Source organism: Phycodurus eques, chromosome 15 (assembly GCF_024500275.1).
Source record: "Phycodurus eques isolate BA_2022a chromosome 15, UOR_Pequ_1.1, whole genome shotgun sequence".
NCBI lineage: Eukaryota > Metazoa > Chordata > Actinopteri > Syngnathiformes > Syngnathidae > Phycodurus > Phycodurus eques.
The window spans coordinates 21,616,670-21,633,559 of record NC_084539.1 but is presented as its reverse complement, the minus strand read 5'-3'; the positions used below and the strand labels follow the sequence as shown (position 1 = coordinate 21,633,559).

The window sequence follows — 16,890 nt, the reverse complement described above, 5'->3', positions numbered from 1 at the left end:
GGATAATCGGTCTGATGCTAAATAGAAACGGGGCTTGAAATTAGACGATTATCGGTATTGTATGTACCGGCGGCATCGGCTGGCGAAAGAGGTTGCTTCTCACATTTACGAGGCCCTTGATAATCGGTCCGGATTTAGTCGGAGAGAAAAATCGGGCCGCGTACTGGCCCGATTATCGTTTTTGTTTTTTGCGTACGGGGCTCCTCGTTACATCTACTCGGCCTTTCTTGGCTCGTCCGGATGCTAATTGCAGTCGCTGCGCGGTTTTCTGTTCAAATCCGTCGCTTTCCAAATCCCAGACGACAGAATCGCACGCAGCCCATGTGAAGCACTTTCCACAACTTTTTTTTTTTTTTTCATGGAAAAATACGACTAATGGCCTAACGGGAACCAGATGTCGCCTGCGCCGTTCGCAACCTTTTTTTTTTTTTTGCTGGCTTGTAATAGGAGTCGTGGTGTTTACACGGCGGGCCGCTCCCCCCCCCCCCCCCGCTCAGCTGAGATGGAATGCAACGTCAAACGCGGACCTCGGAGGGGAGGGAGGGCGCGACGACAAGAAAGGGAGTCCCGACGTTGAAAGCACGCGGAGGCAGAGGCAGACGCGCTCGGGGCCTGGCGCAGACGTCGGGAAGCGATGCAGACGGGAGCGTCCGCATTGCTCCTCTCATTGATTTGTATATGAAAACATAGGGCTTCTTTGGGCTCCCCCTCCCCTCCTCACCCCTCCCTCCCCTCCCCTCCCCTCCTCTCCCCCATGCTCCCCCTTTCTGCTTCCCGTTGAGTGATCATCTGATGAAGAGACTAGCAGCTCGCTGCTATGCGGGCTTGCTAATTCTCTCCCCCGCCGCCGCCGCCGCCGCCGGGCTGGATCCTGCAGACCGCGCTCAGGTAAACATTCCGACATTCCCGGATGGATGTGCGCGAGGGAGGGAGGGAGGGAGGGAGGGGGAGGGGGGGGGTGCAACCTCAGTCGGATTAGTCAGGGAAGGACGCAAGACTTGCTGTGGCGGGATGTGGACGGGGGATGACGCCTTCATTCCTCCAGGGTGATGCTGCAGACCACCCGCACCCCGCGACAACCGCCCCCCCCGCCCCGCCCCCCCACCACCTAATCGCCTGCTTGTGTGCGTTTAGTTAGTTTGTTTACCAACATCGCAGCACACCGCGATCCGTGTTTAGCGCGTTCCGTGCAGCCGTCTATCAGCTTTCTGTCTGCTCTGCTCTCCTGCAGCGTGGCGGCCCCCTGAGACCCTCAAAATTGCATCGACGGGCTGAAGGGGGGGGGGGGGGAGAAAAAGAGAGAGAGTGAGAGAAAAAAAAAACATAACAAAACGCAGTAGTTGCAGCGCGAACTGAAAGGCGGGCGACGGTGCGACTGAAAAAAATATAAGTATTTGCATGCGGGAAGGACTAATGTGACCACAAAAAAAAAAAAAAACACAAAACATGGCGGACTGAGGCACTGACCCCCCCACACAGACACATTTCATAAATAACAAACACAGTATGTCGTCCATATACTTTTTTTTTTTTTTGCAGAAAATCCTCCAGTTCTTTGATTTGTGTACAAAATCCTACAAAATTCTAGTGAGTTCATAACATTTGCTCACTTGGACACACAAACATGAACAAATACATCCTTTATCGCGATTGATTACGCTGAATACTACAATACTTACTTTGCGACAAAGTTTTAAATGCAAACTTGTCTACTTCAAAAACAATAAATACAAAAATTACAGCAACCCGCAGATGTTTATTGTGGGGGTGTTTGGCCCAAAATTCATTCTCGTGAGTGTGTTTAAACATTGCAAACTTGAACACATGGATTTATTCATTGAAAAAAAAAATAACTTAAAGTAAACCACAAATGTTTTTTGTATGACGTTATTTTTGGTAGAATCCTACTGAATTCTAGTGAGTATTTGTTTTTTTTTGTATACGCATACACAACAAATATGTACTTTATTCACTAATTCCACAAACTCCTACTGTACTTGGTGTTTGTGCAAAATCCTACTAAAGTCCAGTAAGTTCATCCACAAAAAAAGTCCTTACTTGTACAAACACACACAACAATTATGTACAATATCATATATATATATTTTTGAAATCATCTTTTTAAAGTAACCAACAAATGTTTTTATGTCACTTTTTTTTTTTAACAAAATCCTTCCAACCTTTTGTGATTCAATTAGTAAATTAAAAACTTGAACACACAAATGAATACATTTCAAAATAGCTTGTTAAAGTAACCCAGGAATGTTTTTCTTTTTTGTTCAAAAATTCTAGTTTAACGTTTTGTACAAAAAAGCCAACTAAATCCTTGTGGATGCAGTTTTAAGTCATTGGACCCTCTCTCCCGGTCTCCCCGCCACAGCCGGAACCCGGCGGGAAGATGGAAGAGGACGACGGCGGCCTGAAGAAGCGCAAACACGACGAACGACGCGACAAGGCGGCGGCGGCGCACGACACCGCCGGCGAAAAGGTCAAACGGAAACGAGGGCGACCGCCCGCCGAGAAGCTCCCCCCGAATCCGCCCGAGCTCACCCGGCAACTCAGCACCCTGGTCGACATGGTGGTCAACTACAAGGACGGGTGAGGAATTTGTACTTTGTCACGCAGCCCGTGACCTTATGGCGTTTAGCGGCCCCGTTCTCCGAGGTCGCTTTGCTTCGTTAAAGCAAAGTGACCACGGTCGACTTCCTTCCTGGAGGTTGTCAACGCTTCGTTTCCAAAAACTCCGTTCCAGTTTTCGAGGTTGTCAGCACTCGGTTGAATCCAACAAAGTAACAACGCGCGCTCCCTCGCAACATTCTAACGCGACCTTCTTTGTCCTTCCAGTTTGGGTCGACAGATCAGCAAAGGCTTCGTGCAGCTCCCTTCCAGGAAGGAAGCCCCCGAGTACTACGAGCTGATCCGGAAGCCCGTGGACTTCCGCCGGATCAGGGTGAGCGTCCGCGGGCGCGCCGGTCCGATTCCCGGCGGGTCGCCGCTCACGTGCCGACGCGGTTTCTTTGGCAGGAGCGAGTGCGAAACCACAAGTACCGAAGTGTGGGCGACCTGGAGAAGGACATTTTCTTGTTGTGTCACAACGCTCAGACCTACAACCTGGAAGGATCTCAGGTGAACTTCCACAATTTCGATTGCTCAATCAAACCAAGTCATTTCCCACATATTCGATATGTACTAGTACACTCTTTTCCCTCATCAGTTAGCAACTAGTGGAACGACTGAGACGCACTAGTCGAACAACTGTCCTGTTCTACTCTGCTTTCCGCTACTGTACAACTTTTCTGCACACTAGTAGGACTACTACTTGTTACTAGTGAGGCAAAACTAGCTACTACAGCAACTGCTGAACTAGTTGACGTCTGTGTGCGACTAATACTACTAGTGAAGCTCCGGATGTTAACTCGTAGAATTCTGTAACGTGGCACGCAGTTGTCAACTAGTGCTCGGTTTTGCCTCACTCGTCACATTTACTTTTCCTACTAGTCTGCCAAAGTTGTCTTACTAGTGAAGACAAAGAGCATACTAGTACGCGGACTTTAATCGAGGATATTTTGATCAATGTCACATGACAAGTCGCCCACGTGTCCAACGGCTCCAGTGTCGCTTCGACTACTGGCAAGGAGTACTTAACGTCAGAGTTGTAATTTCTTTGCCCGAAGTATCGGCGGCCTTCATGGGTACCCGATACCTTGAAAAAAAGGCCGGTATCGGCCCGATACGATCCCTGGTATCGGTACTCGCCCATCCCTAGTAACGGTCAGGTTCATTTGTGTACTAGCAGGCCAAACACTAGTAGTGGAACAAGATTACTAGTAAGACCGAGTCCTTCAGCGAGGGCGTTCTCGCTGAATTGTCTCATAGTGGGTACAAAGTGTACTAGTACATGGACCTAAGCTGGAAATCAAGGATATCGACTAAATGCTCAAACATAAGCAGAATGTACGTAAGTGAGCTGTGCATCCACTTTTTGCGGACTGGCCGTGAACGCCGCGCGCTCGTCTAACCGGCGCGTTGCGTTGACCGCCGCAGATCTACGAGGACTCCATCGTCATCAAGTCGGTCTTCGAGAGCGCCCGGCTGAGAATCGCGGTCCACGAGGAGCCCGAGGAGACGGTCGCCGGCGGCAACGGCCGCGCCGCCCGACACCCGGAAGGAGGTAAAGCGGACCGCTCGGCCGTCCGAAAACAAACGTCCCGACGTCGTCGGCTTGCCGTGATCGCTCCTTGTGTCTTTCGTTGTCCGCAAGCGCTGGATCACGAGGAGCGGAGTCGCAATCTCACGGCCAACAGGACGCCTTTCTACCAAGACCGGGATGCCGAGGAAAACGTCTCCAAGGATGAAAGTTGAACGGTTGTCGGGAAGACTTGAAGTCCATTTGTTTCTTCGTCATTATTCTTAACCAACACCCCCCCCCCCCCAAAAAACAACAACAACAACAACAACAACAACAACAACAACAACAACAACAAAAAACTCAACCGCAGAAGAAACGTGTCGAGAAGCCAAGCCTGAAAAGACCCAAGCCTGCCATTGTGGTTCCGAGCGGGCATTTTGGCCATTTTTGAGGGTCTTTCAAAGACAGACTACTCGAGATTTTCTTCGATCGCTATTAAATATCAATCGCAAGTACAGCGGTACCTTGCCTTTTTGGGGCATTTTTCCGAGTCACTTGATCGATATGTTTGCTGCGTGTCGCTAGCCAAAATTTGAGGTACCACCCAGTCAGCAAACCGACGTCGCCCCGATGTCGCACGGAGACAAATCGAAAACGACCAGCATACGACATCTGAACGATTCAAGATGGCGCGCGGGCAAAAAAAAAAAAAACTAGCAGTCACATGACTTCAATATCTCACATCATCGTGTAAATTTCATCATTTAAACCACGCGTCAAACCGACCGGCGCTATTTTTTGGTGTTGACACACGGATTTGTTTCGCGTGACATCACCTGTTAGGCGGAACCGCACACGACAACCTATCATTAATGTCGGGTTAAAACAGAACAAAAAGTGTGGGGGAAAAAAAAAAAATGGAAAAGAAAGGCAATCGTCACAAAACATCGCTGGCTAGTAAATCAGATGCACAGCGATTCATATTGTGTAGTACTAGTCAGCGGAAATCTCAGTTAGCCGGTCGAGTTACCTTTGAATAAACGTGTAAAGATGGACGCGGCCTCCTGGCACACTCGCTTTGTTCCTGCAGTAACACGAGACGCCATCATCTGTGGCAACGTTGTCGTTTGAATTGAAATGATCATTGACCTGGAAAATGCCGGTGCGTTCGCCAACACAGCTGTGAACCGGTCAAAACTGCCGCCGACGCAGGACAGGACTGGACAGGACGGGACAGGACGCGATTGGCTAACGTGATATACAAAGTAGGCAATAATTCATCACCCACTAGGCCACGCCCATTCAAGGCACACACAACGCTACCCTTTTTGCCCAACATACAGTAATTACACTTTAAGAAGGTAAAAAGTTGATTTCTTTACATTCTCTTTTGTCGTGTTTTATGTTTTTGTACAATACAGTTCTATTTGTCTTTATTAAAAACACAACATCAAATGGTGATGATTTGTGGGTCCTTTCAATGGGGAACGGTGATTTTGAATGCAACTTGTAAGTCAAGGTACTGCTGTACTGGACAGATTCCCTTCAGATTCCGTGGACCGGCATCGAGGCCTCGATTTCACGGTCTCGCTCATTCTTCGCCGCGCTAATCGTTCTTTACCATTCATCTGCTGCAGATACGATGTGAAACCAAACCAAACAAAAATACTGCTTTGAGGAGCGTTTTCAATCTGCGCGTTTGTACGAACCGCCTTCACTGGGCTGGTCGCAGCAAGTGGACAAAAGCGTATTGGGACACAATCCCAACTTCCGGGAGTTGGAAAATCTCGCTAAAACCGAGCGAAGAGGCGCGTCTCAATATTTGTGTCCAGGTTGCGGAGCGTCAAAGACATTCTGAGGTGTGAGGACTGCAAGAATCCGGGCACACCGACGTGATTTTTTTTTTTTTTTTTTTTAATAGAACAGAGTTTTTTTCCTATTTGGACTTTGAATGTGAATTCCCAGCAGACACATCTTGTACACATTGTATGTGAAGCGTGTTGTCGGCGACGACGTCCATGACAATCCCTGGAAACATGTACTGTATCTGTTCAACTGTTAATACATTTGATCAAAAACCGCTCCATGCCTCGGCGCTCGTGTCGGATTCACCGCTCTAGATTCCGAGCGACCCGTTCCGGTTGACTGGCGGGCGAGAGATTTTTTCCGGCCGCCAATCGGGATTGACTGGGAACCATTCGAGCTCATCCGGGTTGACAGGTGACCAATACAGATTGAGTGGCGAGCAATCCAGATTCGATGGATCAGGATCGCTTGGAGACCAACTCGGACTGACCGGATTTGGATTGAGTGGTGCCCATTCCGGTTTAACTGGCTCGGGTTTGAATGGCCACCGACGCGGGCAATTCAGATGCACAGGATTGATCTGGATTGCCTAGCAACCAACCCCCTTTGCCAGCATCCTGATTGCAAGGTAACCAAGATTGATTGATTTAAGAGCTTGACTCAATCTGCATTGACTTAATATGGATTGACCGCCAACCAATCCAGATGGACTGGCCAACGATCCAGACTGTTCAGCTCCAGATTGACCAGGAACTAGTCCATCTGATCCATATTAGCAGATTGAGTGGCAACCAATCCAGATTCAATTCGATCCGTTATACCTGGAGTCCAATTCGGATTGACTGCATTCAGATTGACTGGCAACGATCCAGAATAACTGGCAACCTGTACAGACGGACAGATGACTAATCCAGATGAACTGGTTTGGGAAATCAATAAATAAATTCCACCAGGAGAATGTGGTAACTTGTATATACGCTACTAATAAAAAGTTCAGGATATTGCGCTTTCGGGTGTAATTTTGGGCTCATGTCCAAGTGTTCAATTTTTCAGTACTTTTTGCTGTCCGCTGACAAGAAGCTCAACGGCAAAATTCAAAAACCGATATCCCGAACTTTGTGTGCAAAGCGCATGTGCAAGGTTGACTGGCGCACAATTAGCCATTAGGAAAGTCTAGTTGCAAGACGTCCATTAAAGAGCTGTAGGCGGACGCGCTAATGGCAGATTAGCGGATCCAGGAGGACCCTCTTCATCCGCTCGGGTTTGAATGACAATGCTCGAAGGACTTGAAGAGGAGTGTCTCGCTTCCCGTGCGTCGCCTGTAATTGCACCGGATGGCATTAAAGAACACGCCGGCCCCGTCCATGTGGTTCCTCCCGGAGGATGACCGCCAGCACTCTCGTTAGGTCCATAGGAAGACTTCACTTGATTATTATTCTTTTTATTCTTTTTTTTTTTTTTTTTTTTTACATCGTCGTAATTGTTGACGGCCGTCGTCTGGATTCATGTGTAAATGGGTTGACTCAATTAATCCGCAAGATAAAACCGATACAAGTCAATAGAGCGCCAGACCGTCCGGATTGACTGACGACCAATAGAATCACGGGCGACTAATCCAGACTGACCGGCAATCAATCCGAATTGACGACACAGAATACGGATTGCCAAATTGCAATTGAAAATTCCCGACCACCGACAAAGACAAATGGAACGCTAATCACAGTTCCAACTGGCAAACTTTATTAGTGACAGTACGTCTATATTTATGCATACGCGTTCTGTAACGATATATAGAATATACTATACAACCAATATCGAACAGCAAACATCACGATGTAAACAAACAGCGCTTGATGGATTTTGCGATACGAGCCGCAGTGTGCAAAGGCGACGAACAGCCGGCGAAACCATCAGATTGACTTCAGTCTGATTGACTTGCGACCAAGAGAGTTTGCCGGCCTTTTCGCCAACAGTTCAGATAACTTGGATTACCGAGAGATAAACTGCTGACCGATTTGGATCGACAGGCAACCGATCCAGATGGACTAAATCCGAGTCGATAGGCTGGACACGATTTGCCTTGTGGACGAACTGGTGACCTGTGCAGATTGATTTTGTGACCAATTCAGGTTGATTTAAAGCACATTCGGATTGATTTGAGAACGATCCAATCTGATTTACGAACAGTAGATTGACTGGATCCGGATTGACCGGCAGCCGATCCAGATCGACGAGTGACCGAACCGGATTGACTGCCGACCGATCAATTCATGCAGTAGTTTTGTCGCCGTTGCCTTCACTTCTGCTTCCCTGCGACCTGGAACAGGACAGAAAATGGATGGTTTCAGGAAAATGTGAAACCTTCTACAGATCCTCCACTATCAGGTCCCGGTCTCTGGCCCGGTCCCTCGAGGCCTCCCGACTCCTCCCCTTGCTCGCCGAGGCCGAGCTCCCCGCGACTGCGGGCCGAAACGGGAGGACGGCGTTCCCCAGGGAGCGGAGGGAAAAGCTCCTCTGGCGCTCGGCGACGGCGGCGCACAGCTGAAGTTTAAAGGCGGCCCGAAAGCCCCGTCGGAAGTTCTCGTTGAAGAAGCCGTAGACGATGGGGTTGAGGCTGCTGTTGGAGAAGGCCAGCCAGTGCGCCAGCGGGTACAGGTAGATGTTGATCACGCGGTACTGGCCCTCGGTCAGGCTGGCGTAGTCGCTCAGCATCATCAGCGTCCACAGCGGCAACCAGGACAGGATGAAGAGCAGCGCCACCACCAGGAGCATCGCGATCACGCGCTTCTTCTTCCCGGAGACGGCGTGCCGGGCCTCCGTACCGGGTCCCGTCCCGCCACCCCTGGGAGACGCCCGCATCGGCCGGGCGCTTCTGAACAGCGTCAGGCCGATGCGGGCGTACACGACCACGATGAGGGCGAGCGGGGCGAGGTAGATGTTGACGAAGAGCACGGTGGTGTAGACTTTGCGCATGTCCGGACTGGGCCAGTTCTCCCGGCACCAGTACAAGGGGCGGCTGTCGTGGCGGCGCCGGAGGACGATGCGCACGCCGGGCTCCCGGGCCGCGTGCAGCGTGACGCCCGACGGGCACGAGATGGACGCCGCCAGCGCCCAGATGACGACGATGATGAGCTTGGACGTGGCGATGGTCAGCTTCCGCTTGAAAGGGTACACGATGCAGCGGAACCTGAACGCCACAGCAAAGCGGGCACATCATCAGTCCGCATCCGGACCCAAGGGGGAACGCGAGCCAGAACGTCTCTAACAGCCGTGGGCAAACGGGCGGACGTTTTGATGTGATTTTGAAAAGCGACTGCGGGCCAAGATCATTGATGGATGAAGATAAAAAAATTCGGAAAATGTGTCAAATACTCAATTTTAAATCATAAAATATTCATTGTTTGAATTGCGTCTTTCGAATGAATTGAACTGCCGTTACCAATTTTGAGAAAATACTGAACAAGCAAATACCTTCAAAAACAATCTTCTAAAGGTGAAACAAATATGACTACTTTTTCGTTTATATGATTTTTTACAGCCAATAAATGAACTGATTTCATGAGAAAAATATGTTTTAAATTAATTTTTAAAAAAACATTTGTAATTGGAAACATTTTTTTTTTTTACAAAAATAAAATATGCAATCCAGTCAAAATTCCAGAGTCCTGTAATATTTGTGACATTAAATTAGCAGTTTCTTCGCCACAAAATGGTGAATTAAAATTGATTGTATTCATTTATGGATTCAAATGTATTTTTTTTTTTTTTCAAATTTGATTTTGATTTACTGCAACCGATGAAGAGTGACTGATCAATTCAGGTTGGATGGACGCCGATCTGGATGGGCAAGGAGCAAAACGATTCATTTATAGGACTCTTGATTTATGTTATTTTGATTTAAATAATAAAAGAAAACAATAACTCTTTTTTTAGTATATAAACTTCAATAAAAAAAAAAAAAATCCACAACATTCGTCACTACACTTCAGCGTGCTCCCTTGACACCAGTAGTTTAAAGGTTCATACATACCGCAATTTCGATCCAAATTTGCATTAGCCCGTCAATGACGTTTCGCATTAAATGTTAGCATTTAGCTCGTGGGCCTTCGTTAGACGAAATGATGTGATTTGGTTGAACATTTTGGTGTTTAAATATACAATGTTGAATTCTCCTTTGTTTTGCGTGCCACTTTCACCATAAACTTCAACTGGGAGCGACAAAACCGCTTGAAGCGAGCACGCTCGGCCTCTTAGTTGAAGAAATGTGCGAGCGAGCGTCTTGTTTTCCTTTCCTCAAAGTGATGTTATACGACAGTCTCCTATTTCTTGGCACCGGCGAGAAAGCGAGAACAGGTGCTAAGAACGCTGAGAACGCTTCAAAAGTGTGTTTTCGTGCGTTTAAAGCTTGTAGGAAGGGTAAAGACTAGACAAGGTCATTGTAAACAATACCGGTCAACAGCGATCGCCACCAGCGTGAAGACGGACGCCGACACGGAGATTCCCTGGACCGTCCCGCTTAGTTTGCACACGATGTTCCCAAAAGGCCATCCTGTGGGGAAAAGCAGAGACGGTAAGAGAAAGAAGAAAAGAGGAGGAGAAGAAGAAAAAAAAAAAAAAAAAGGGAAACGGAAGCAAAGATGGACGTCGGCCTGCCGTACCTGTGATGATGTTGTCCGCCAGGGTGGTGGGCATGCAGAAGATGCCCACCAGCAAGTCGCTGACGGCCAGGTTGAGGATGAACAGGTCGGTGACGGTTCGCGTGCTCCTGCGCCGCAGCACCGTCAAGCAAACCGCGCCGTTACCCAGCATGCACAGCAGGAAGATGAGCAGGTAGGACGCGGCGAGCGCCGCCGCCACCGACGGCCGGTGGAGGTAGAAGTCCACGTAGGTGAAGTTGTCCTCCTGGCGGCCCCACGATGAGTTCCTGCTGGCGCTCAGGTTCCGCTTCATGCTCTTTTGTTGCCTGGACCGAAGATCGTCGCCACGTTTGGAGTCAAAACGGGTTTTCGCAAACGTCAAAAACCTACCGCGCGTGTTTTTGTACGTTTCAAAGACCGTTACAAATCTTCACACCACCAAAAGTATCTTTGTGTCCACATCAAAGAGCATTTTAAATATGCACAGAACTCAAAAGTATGTTCTTGTAAACGTCAAGGAAAATGTGGAGTCCAAAAATGCTGATTTGGATCAACATCAAAGACAATTTCAAATCTTCACAGAACCAAAAGTATGTTTTTGTAAACGTCAAAAATGTGTCAGTCCTAAAATATCTATTTTCGTAAACGTCAACGACAACAAAGTCATCGCTGAACTGAAAAGCACGTTATGGTATCAAAATTAAAGACCTCATTTTTTTTCTCATTCGCAGTCTGAAACAAACTGAATGTTCTTCTTTTTTTGTTCCCCACCCGCGAGACGATTTCGATGACTTAAAGTCAGCTTACGTGGCGGAAAAATATATAGGCGAGCGGATACTGTAAATGGGATAGTTACAGCAAAAGTGTACATTATAGCGATGTAAATGATGAATCGATGCCCGATAAAGATTACCTGTCAGTCACTTTCCGCATCCCCTCACACTCAAAGGCTGGCAAGGTAGAGCATCACACAAAGTGTCCGTGTGAGTGAGTGAGAGAGAGAGAGAGAGAGAGAGAGAGAGAGAGAGAGAGGTTCGGTAGGACATATGCAAATATGATCTCGTACGTATTATAGTATGCACTGGATACACCACGGGTTGGCGAAACGTGGCTCTTTCATCCTGCAATATTTGCTGCTTTATCGTTTTTTGTCCTAAAATTACCGACGACAATTTGCCACCGAACCGTACATTTTTTTTTTAGTTTTTTTTTTTTTTTTTTTTTTTGCAAACAAAGACATTTTAGTTCACAGCAGTGGCGTTGCTAGGTTTATTTTCAAGGGGGCTGGAGCCCACCCTGAAAATGTCTTAATCACCCACAAAATGCTTTGGTTGTTTGTGGTTAGTCCAAAATTGATGTCTCGGCAGTCCCTAAAATTGGGTTTCAGTTTTTTTGTCAACAAAGATATTTTAGTCTTTAATGAAGCCAATGTACGTTTTCGCAAATAAAGACCATTTAGCCTTCGATAAACCTAAGGTAATGTTTGGCAACATTGAACATAATTTAATCTTCGACCAACCTTAGCTGCCTTTTTTTGTCAAAATAACGAACAACCAAAGCGTACGTTTTTTATTCTTCAATAAACCCAAGTTCTATTTTCAGTCAACATGGAAAACCAACAAACTGAAGGTGGCTTTTTTTTCTTTTTTAAAAAGAAAAAAACACAATTCAGAGTTGGTAAAGATGTTACTAATGTCCGTGTTATTACGCCACAGATTTACTTTTTGTCTTTTCTTTTTTTTTTTTAATAAACCACAGATGCAGTCACAACTTTACAAATAATTAGGTGTTTTATTGGTGTTTTTTTTTTATTAAGAAAACACACCACCATAAAAAAAAAAAAAAAAAAAGTTTCTTCTGTGTGGATTTTTTTTCCAATTTTTGAGCCCATAAGGTGCACGTATAAAATTGCCTAAACTTTTAAAAAAAAAAAAAAAAAAAAAAAAAAACATTGTGGAAAAAGACCGAAAAGATGTCAACAGACAATTCACACGGACGACTTTGTGTTGATTTGTCTTGTGTCGAAAGCAGCTTAAACAACAGTCTTGTTTGCGTCACATTCACTTGAAGTCTTGTGCATCACACTCCTTGCATAGATTTTGATACCACTTACAAACACTGAAATATGATCATCACATTTGAAAGGATTATTCAACTCAAATAGACAGATAATTCTGTAGTTTGACAAAAAAAAAAAAATAATAATAATAATAATTAAAAATCACAATAAATAAAAACTAAAATGCTTTTGAAGAAAAAAAAGTGACATATATATACGCAGTGTCACTTGGAAGGAAGGAAAATTCGCACAGAAAAAAAAAAAAAAAAAAAAAAAGTTTTTTTCCAAATCAGTGTTTTGATCACAACCATAATTGCACACGATGATAAATGTCTGGCACCTACAGAGAAATCAGAGGTAGAACTACATTATTATTCATAAAATCATATATGCAGAATGAGACTCTTTAAAGAAGATGCAGACCACAAAAGGTCTACGAATAAAGAGAAAGCCATGAAAAATATATACAGGAATAAATCCAAATATGAAAAATGTTAACTGCTGGAGTTTAAACCCCCCAATCAACGATATATGAATAAAATGAAACAAATTTGGGGGTAGGGGGGATAAGAGAAGTATTATTTTATTGGAGTATAACCTACAAAAGACTCTTTGGCGAACTGGATTATTTAGAGAAAAAACAATCCAGGCTCATGATAAAATAACTAGCCATTAAATAAATACAGGGGGAATTAAATTGCATTATAAAAATATTTTTTTACTGGAGTTTAAGCTACAAAAATAAATTTTAAAAAAAGGGTTGATTGGATTATTCAGGTAAATACAATCCCGGCTCGTGATTATTAGTTGAATAAATTAACTTTGACATACCTATAATAATAAAATCAAATCGGAAAAAAGAAAAATCATAATTCAAAGTCCACATTGTATTAACAAAATGACACAAGGCTTTGTCATAACAATGATAAAAAATAGATCCAGCCATTTGTGATTGTATAGGGATATTTAAAAAATAGCTCTCGGGTGAGTAAAAAAAAAAAAAAAAAAAAAAAATCATGAGTCGCTCGTCAGATCTTTTCACAGGTCCGTTTCGGAGGCTTTTTTCCAGAAAAAAGTGTTGCCCTCGGCGTCGCCGTCGATTCGGATGCGAGGTGACGCTTGGGTGTATGCGCCTCTCTCAAGGCTGGAAGAGGGCCGGAAATGAAACAAACAATCAAAAAACGAAAAAAACGTTGGCATTTTGTGGCCAAAAAAGAAAAGTTGGGGAGGGGGAGGGGGGAGGTTGCCGCAACTCACGTACTCGGCCACGGTGGACGACTCCAAGCGGTGCTCAGCACGGCGAATGTGCGTTGAGGGCAGTCTGCGATGCGTCTCCTGGGAAGGGGCGGAGTCCAGGAAGTCACGTTAACGCCAAAGTTAGGTGATCGGTCGCATCCGAGGGCAATTTACAGTCGCAAAGCTGGACCTCGCATTTTTTGGGGGGTTTTCTTAGTAAAAATCAAAGACGGTTTGGATTCGCAAAAGTAACAAGAAACTTTTCACTAAACAGACAATATTAGCACCTCCAATGAGCCGAACACAAGTTTTGTTTAGTAACATCAGCAAATTATGTTATTTATTTATTTATTTGTAAAAGTAAAAATCTGACAATTTTGCTTTGCATAGCTAAACAAGCGACGTTTTCGTAAACGGACGATTTTGCAAATCTAACGTACTTTTTAGTCAACAGTCAACTGAGAACCTAACTGCAAGTTTCAAAGAACTCAAAGAAAGAAATTCGATAACGTATATTCTGTTTGGTAAAAACCAAAAACTATTTTGATTTGCAAACAACATTTTAGTCAACAGATAATTTCGCAACTCCATTTTTTTTTGGGAAACAATTCTGATGCGCAAAACCTAACAACTGTTTGTTTTTAGTCATCATCAAAGACAAATACGTGTTTGTTTGTTTGGTTTTTTTTTTCAACAACAAAAAAACAGATCCCGGAACCTGACAAACATTTTAGTAAAGATGATTTTCAATTTTCCAAACAATGTGCATTTTCTTCCCCACCGGAAACCTCAAAGACGATTTTTTTTTTTTTTTTTTTTTTTAAATCAACATGGAAGAACAATTTGATCGGCAAATGAACTTCTTAAGCTACGTTTTTCCTTGGACGGTGACAGTTCGGCCCGTGCAAGGTTTTATTGTAAATATCGCTGACGTTCAGCGAGAAGTGTCGCGGTAAAGGACGAGCGAATTTGTCGCTCCGTCTCACCGCAGGCTCCAACCGGGAACGAGGGGCCGTGCCAACGCAAACTAGCTTTGAGGGTTCGGGTGGGGTGAGCACCGAGCGGCAAGAAGCCCAAAGAAGATCCGACCCCGGCTGGTACTCACTAGCCAAAGACTTGTCCCCCAACATGGGCTCCTGCTCCATCAAATCCATGGAGATTTTTATACTGGGAATATTGTCATGGTAGGGATAGTCGGACTGTCGGAGGAGGGAGAACACGAAACACGTCACACACCTAGGGGACATCTGAGCCAGACCTCGACAAGAAAACCGAGACGTACAAAGTCGTTTTCCGAGTCGATGCTGCCCTTCTTCTTGTGCTTCTTCTTCTTCTCGTCCTCTTTCTTCTTCTTGTCCTTCTCGGGGATGACGTCGTCCAGGTAGCCCAGGTCGTGCTGGGAGAACACGTAGTCCATGGCCTTGCGCACGGCCACCAACGCCAAGATCTGGGGACGGACGGACCGTTAGGCCACGAGATCTTCATCAGATCATCTGCAACTGATTATTTGTTTGTTTATTATTGTTATTATTATTAGTAGTATTATTCGCTACATCTGACTAGGTTTTGCTTTTAGCAGGTTGGTTCCACTGTCCAGTCAATTCATAAATATGGTGTATATACTGCTTATTTATGACAATCATTTTATCCTTCATCTAAATTGTCATAAGTATAATTATGAAGGAAGTAGAATATACACACATATGCAGACATGCACACACAATTTATGGAGAAATGAAAGAAATCTCAAAGGGTTCACATACTTTTCCGCCCGCCGTATACAGTTTACGTGACATTTTCGTTTCGAGTTGTGTCGTGATATTTTTTACAACGTAAAAAATGAGGCTGGGCAAGATCGGATTGGACGGGCGGGGGGCGAGCAGCACCGCGGGCTCACCATGACGGGGAAGACGATGGCGGCGACGGTGGACTTGAGCACCCAGAGGAGCGCCAGACACAAGGCCTGGATGAAGGTGAACAGGTGGATGCGGCGCTGGGGCACGTGGCGCAGGTAGATCAGGTCCGGCTGGTGCTTGGCGGGCATCAGCAGCAGCTGCAGGCGATCCATGAACTGCCGCAAAAAAGAAACAACAAAAAAACACGCAACAGCGATTTCAGGTCATGTCCGTCGATAGAACGGCACAAACTCGTGCCATTTTTTTTTTTTTGTTTTTTTTTTTTAAGAATAATGATTTATGAATTCAGTTGAAAAATCATTTTAAAAATGAAAATTACATTTAAAAAAAAAAAAATCAAATAAAAATCAGGCCAAAAAAATTATAAGAATAAAGGAACACTCGGATTTTATTATATTGGATTATTACTACGAGTAAGGCTTATTTGAATCTTTAACAGAAAAATGAAAATGTTTTCAGAAACTAAAACAAGTTTAGTTGAGAAAGAAATATACATAGATTGGTCTATAAATCATCCTCACCCAAAAACAAAAAATCAACAGAAATATGAAGTATGAATTTAAAAAAGTCATTTTTTTAAATTATGAAAATACACATTTAAAAGTAGATGCCTTTTCGTAAGATATATTCTTGATTTTAAAAATCTATACATTTTAAAATAAGTATTTTTAATCAGATGATATACTGTCCAAAATGTTTTTATTTTTCAAAAAATGAAAAACATTTTCCACATTTCTTTGGAAAAAAAAAAAAAAAAAAAAAAAAAACATCAGCTAATATAAAAGTCTCCATTTAACAATAAATAAACCCTCCATTTCTTTCCGATGAATACAATTTCCGCGGCTGTAAACTTGAATATTGTGGTTGAGCCGACGTCAGCAACTCACCTGGACGCCGTTGAGCGAGGCCACGCCCATGTAGAGGAAGACGCCATACAGCACCGGCATGGGAATGAACTGCAACGCACACATCAATCCAACTTCCCGTGACTGAACGAGTACCAAAACACACGTCTCCATTTTCACAGAAAAAAAAAAAAAAGGATTTTTAAGACACTTTTTTTTTTTTTTTTTTTTTTAATTTGGTAACATTTCGTCTGAGCGCCCC

The 16,890-nt window shown here is 44.6% G+C and overlaps 3 protein-coding genes across 4 annotated transcripts in view; 1 reads left to right on the top strand and 2 right to left on the bottom strand.

Moving 5' to 3' along the window:
- The first annotated feature begins 535 nt into the window (after positions 1 to 535).
- On the top strand, positions 536 to 6,211 carry LOC133413804 (probable global transcription activator SNF2L2). Of its 2 annotated transcripts, none has more exons than XM_061698626.1 (6): positions 536 to 888; positions 2,381 to 2,598; positions 2,845 to 2,950; positions 3,025 to 3,126; positions 4,045 to 4,171; positions 4,262 to 6,211. In XM_061698626.1, the coding sequence occupies exons 1-6, from the start codon at positions 793 to 795 to the stop codon at positions 4,360 to 4,362; spliced, it is 750 nt and encodes a 249-aa protein (XP_061554610.1). In that variant the 5' UTR covers positions 536 to 792; the 3' UTR covers positions 4,363 to 6,211. The 2 variants fall into 2 exon arrangements, with proteins under 2 accessions (XP_061554610.1, XP_061554611.1); XM_061698627.1 differs by having other exon boundaries at positions 816 to 888; positions 2,339 to 2,598.
- A 1,477-nt stretch (positions 6,212 to 7,688) lies between these two features.
- Positions 7,689 to 11,745, bottom strand: LOC133413794 (neuropeptide FF receptor 2). The gene is made up of 4 exons (XM_061698607.1): positions 11,486 to 11,745; positions 10,594 to 10,898; positions 10,385 to 10,484; positions 7,689 to 9,122 (listed from the first exon to the last, which is right to left on the bottom strand). Exons 1-4 carry the CDS (start codon positions 11,503 to 11,505, stop codon positions 8,300 to 8,302), a joined length of 1,248 nt encoding a protein of 415 aa, XP_061554591.1. The 5' UTR covers positions 11,506 to 11,745; the 3' UTR covers positions 7,689 to 8,299.
- A 641-nt stretch (positions 11,746 to 12,386) lies between these two features.
- The window catches only part of LOC133413796 (electrogenic sodium bicarbonate cotransporter 1-like), a 30,483-nt gene continuing 25,979 nt past the window's right edge, over positions 12,387 to 16,890 (bottom strand). The window contains 5 exon segments of the mRNA XM_061698612.1: positions 12,387 to 13,775; positions 13,893 to 13,966; positions 15,150 to 15,314; positions 15,765 to 15,938; positions 16,671 to 16,739. Coding sequence (XP_061554596.1) covers positions 13,670 to 13,775; positions 13,893 to 13,966; positions 15,150 to 15,314; positions 15,765 to 15,938; positions 16,671 to 16,739 — 588 coding nt within the window. The 3' untranslated portion in view covers positions 12,387 to 13,669.

What these genes read in the sequence shown, in the direction of transcription:
- LOC133413804 (XM_061698626.1), top strand. Translation starts at nt 793, where the DNA reads ATGAAGAGACTAGCAGCTCGCTGCTATGCGGGCTTGCTAATTCTCTCC. An exon ending in GTGGTCAACTACAAGGACGG is followed by an intron (nt 2,599 to 2,844) that starts GTGAGGAATTTG and finishes TTGTCCTTCCAG; the next exon opens with TTTGGGTCGACAGATCAGCA. An exon ending in TGGACTTCCGCCGGATCAGG is followed by an intron (nt 2,951 to 3,024) that starts GTGAGCGTCCGC and finishes TTTCTTTGGCAG; the next exon opens with GAGCGAGTGCGAAACCACAA.
- LOC133413794 (XM_061698607.1), bottom strand. Translation starts at nt 11,505, where the DNA reads ATGCGGAAAGTGACTGACAG. An exon ending in GGCGGACAACATCATCACAG is followed by an intron (nt 10,485 to 10,593) that starts GTACGGCAGGCC and finishes TTTTCCCCACAG; the next exon opens with GATGGCCTTTTGGGAACATC. An exon ending in GTGGCGATCGCTGTTGACCG is followed by an intron (nt 9,123 to 10,384) that starts GTATTGTTTACA and finishes TGTGGCGTTCAG; the next exon opens with GTTCCGCTGCATCGTGTACC.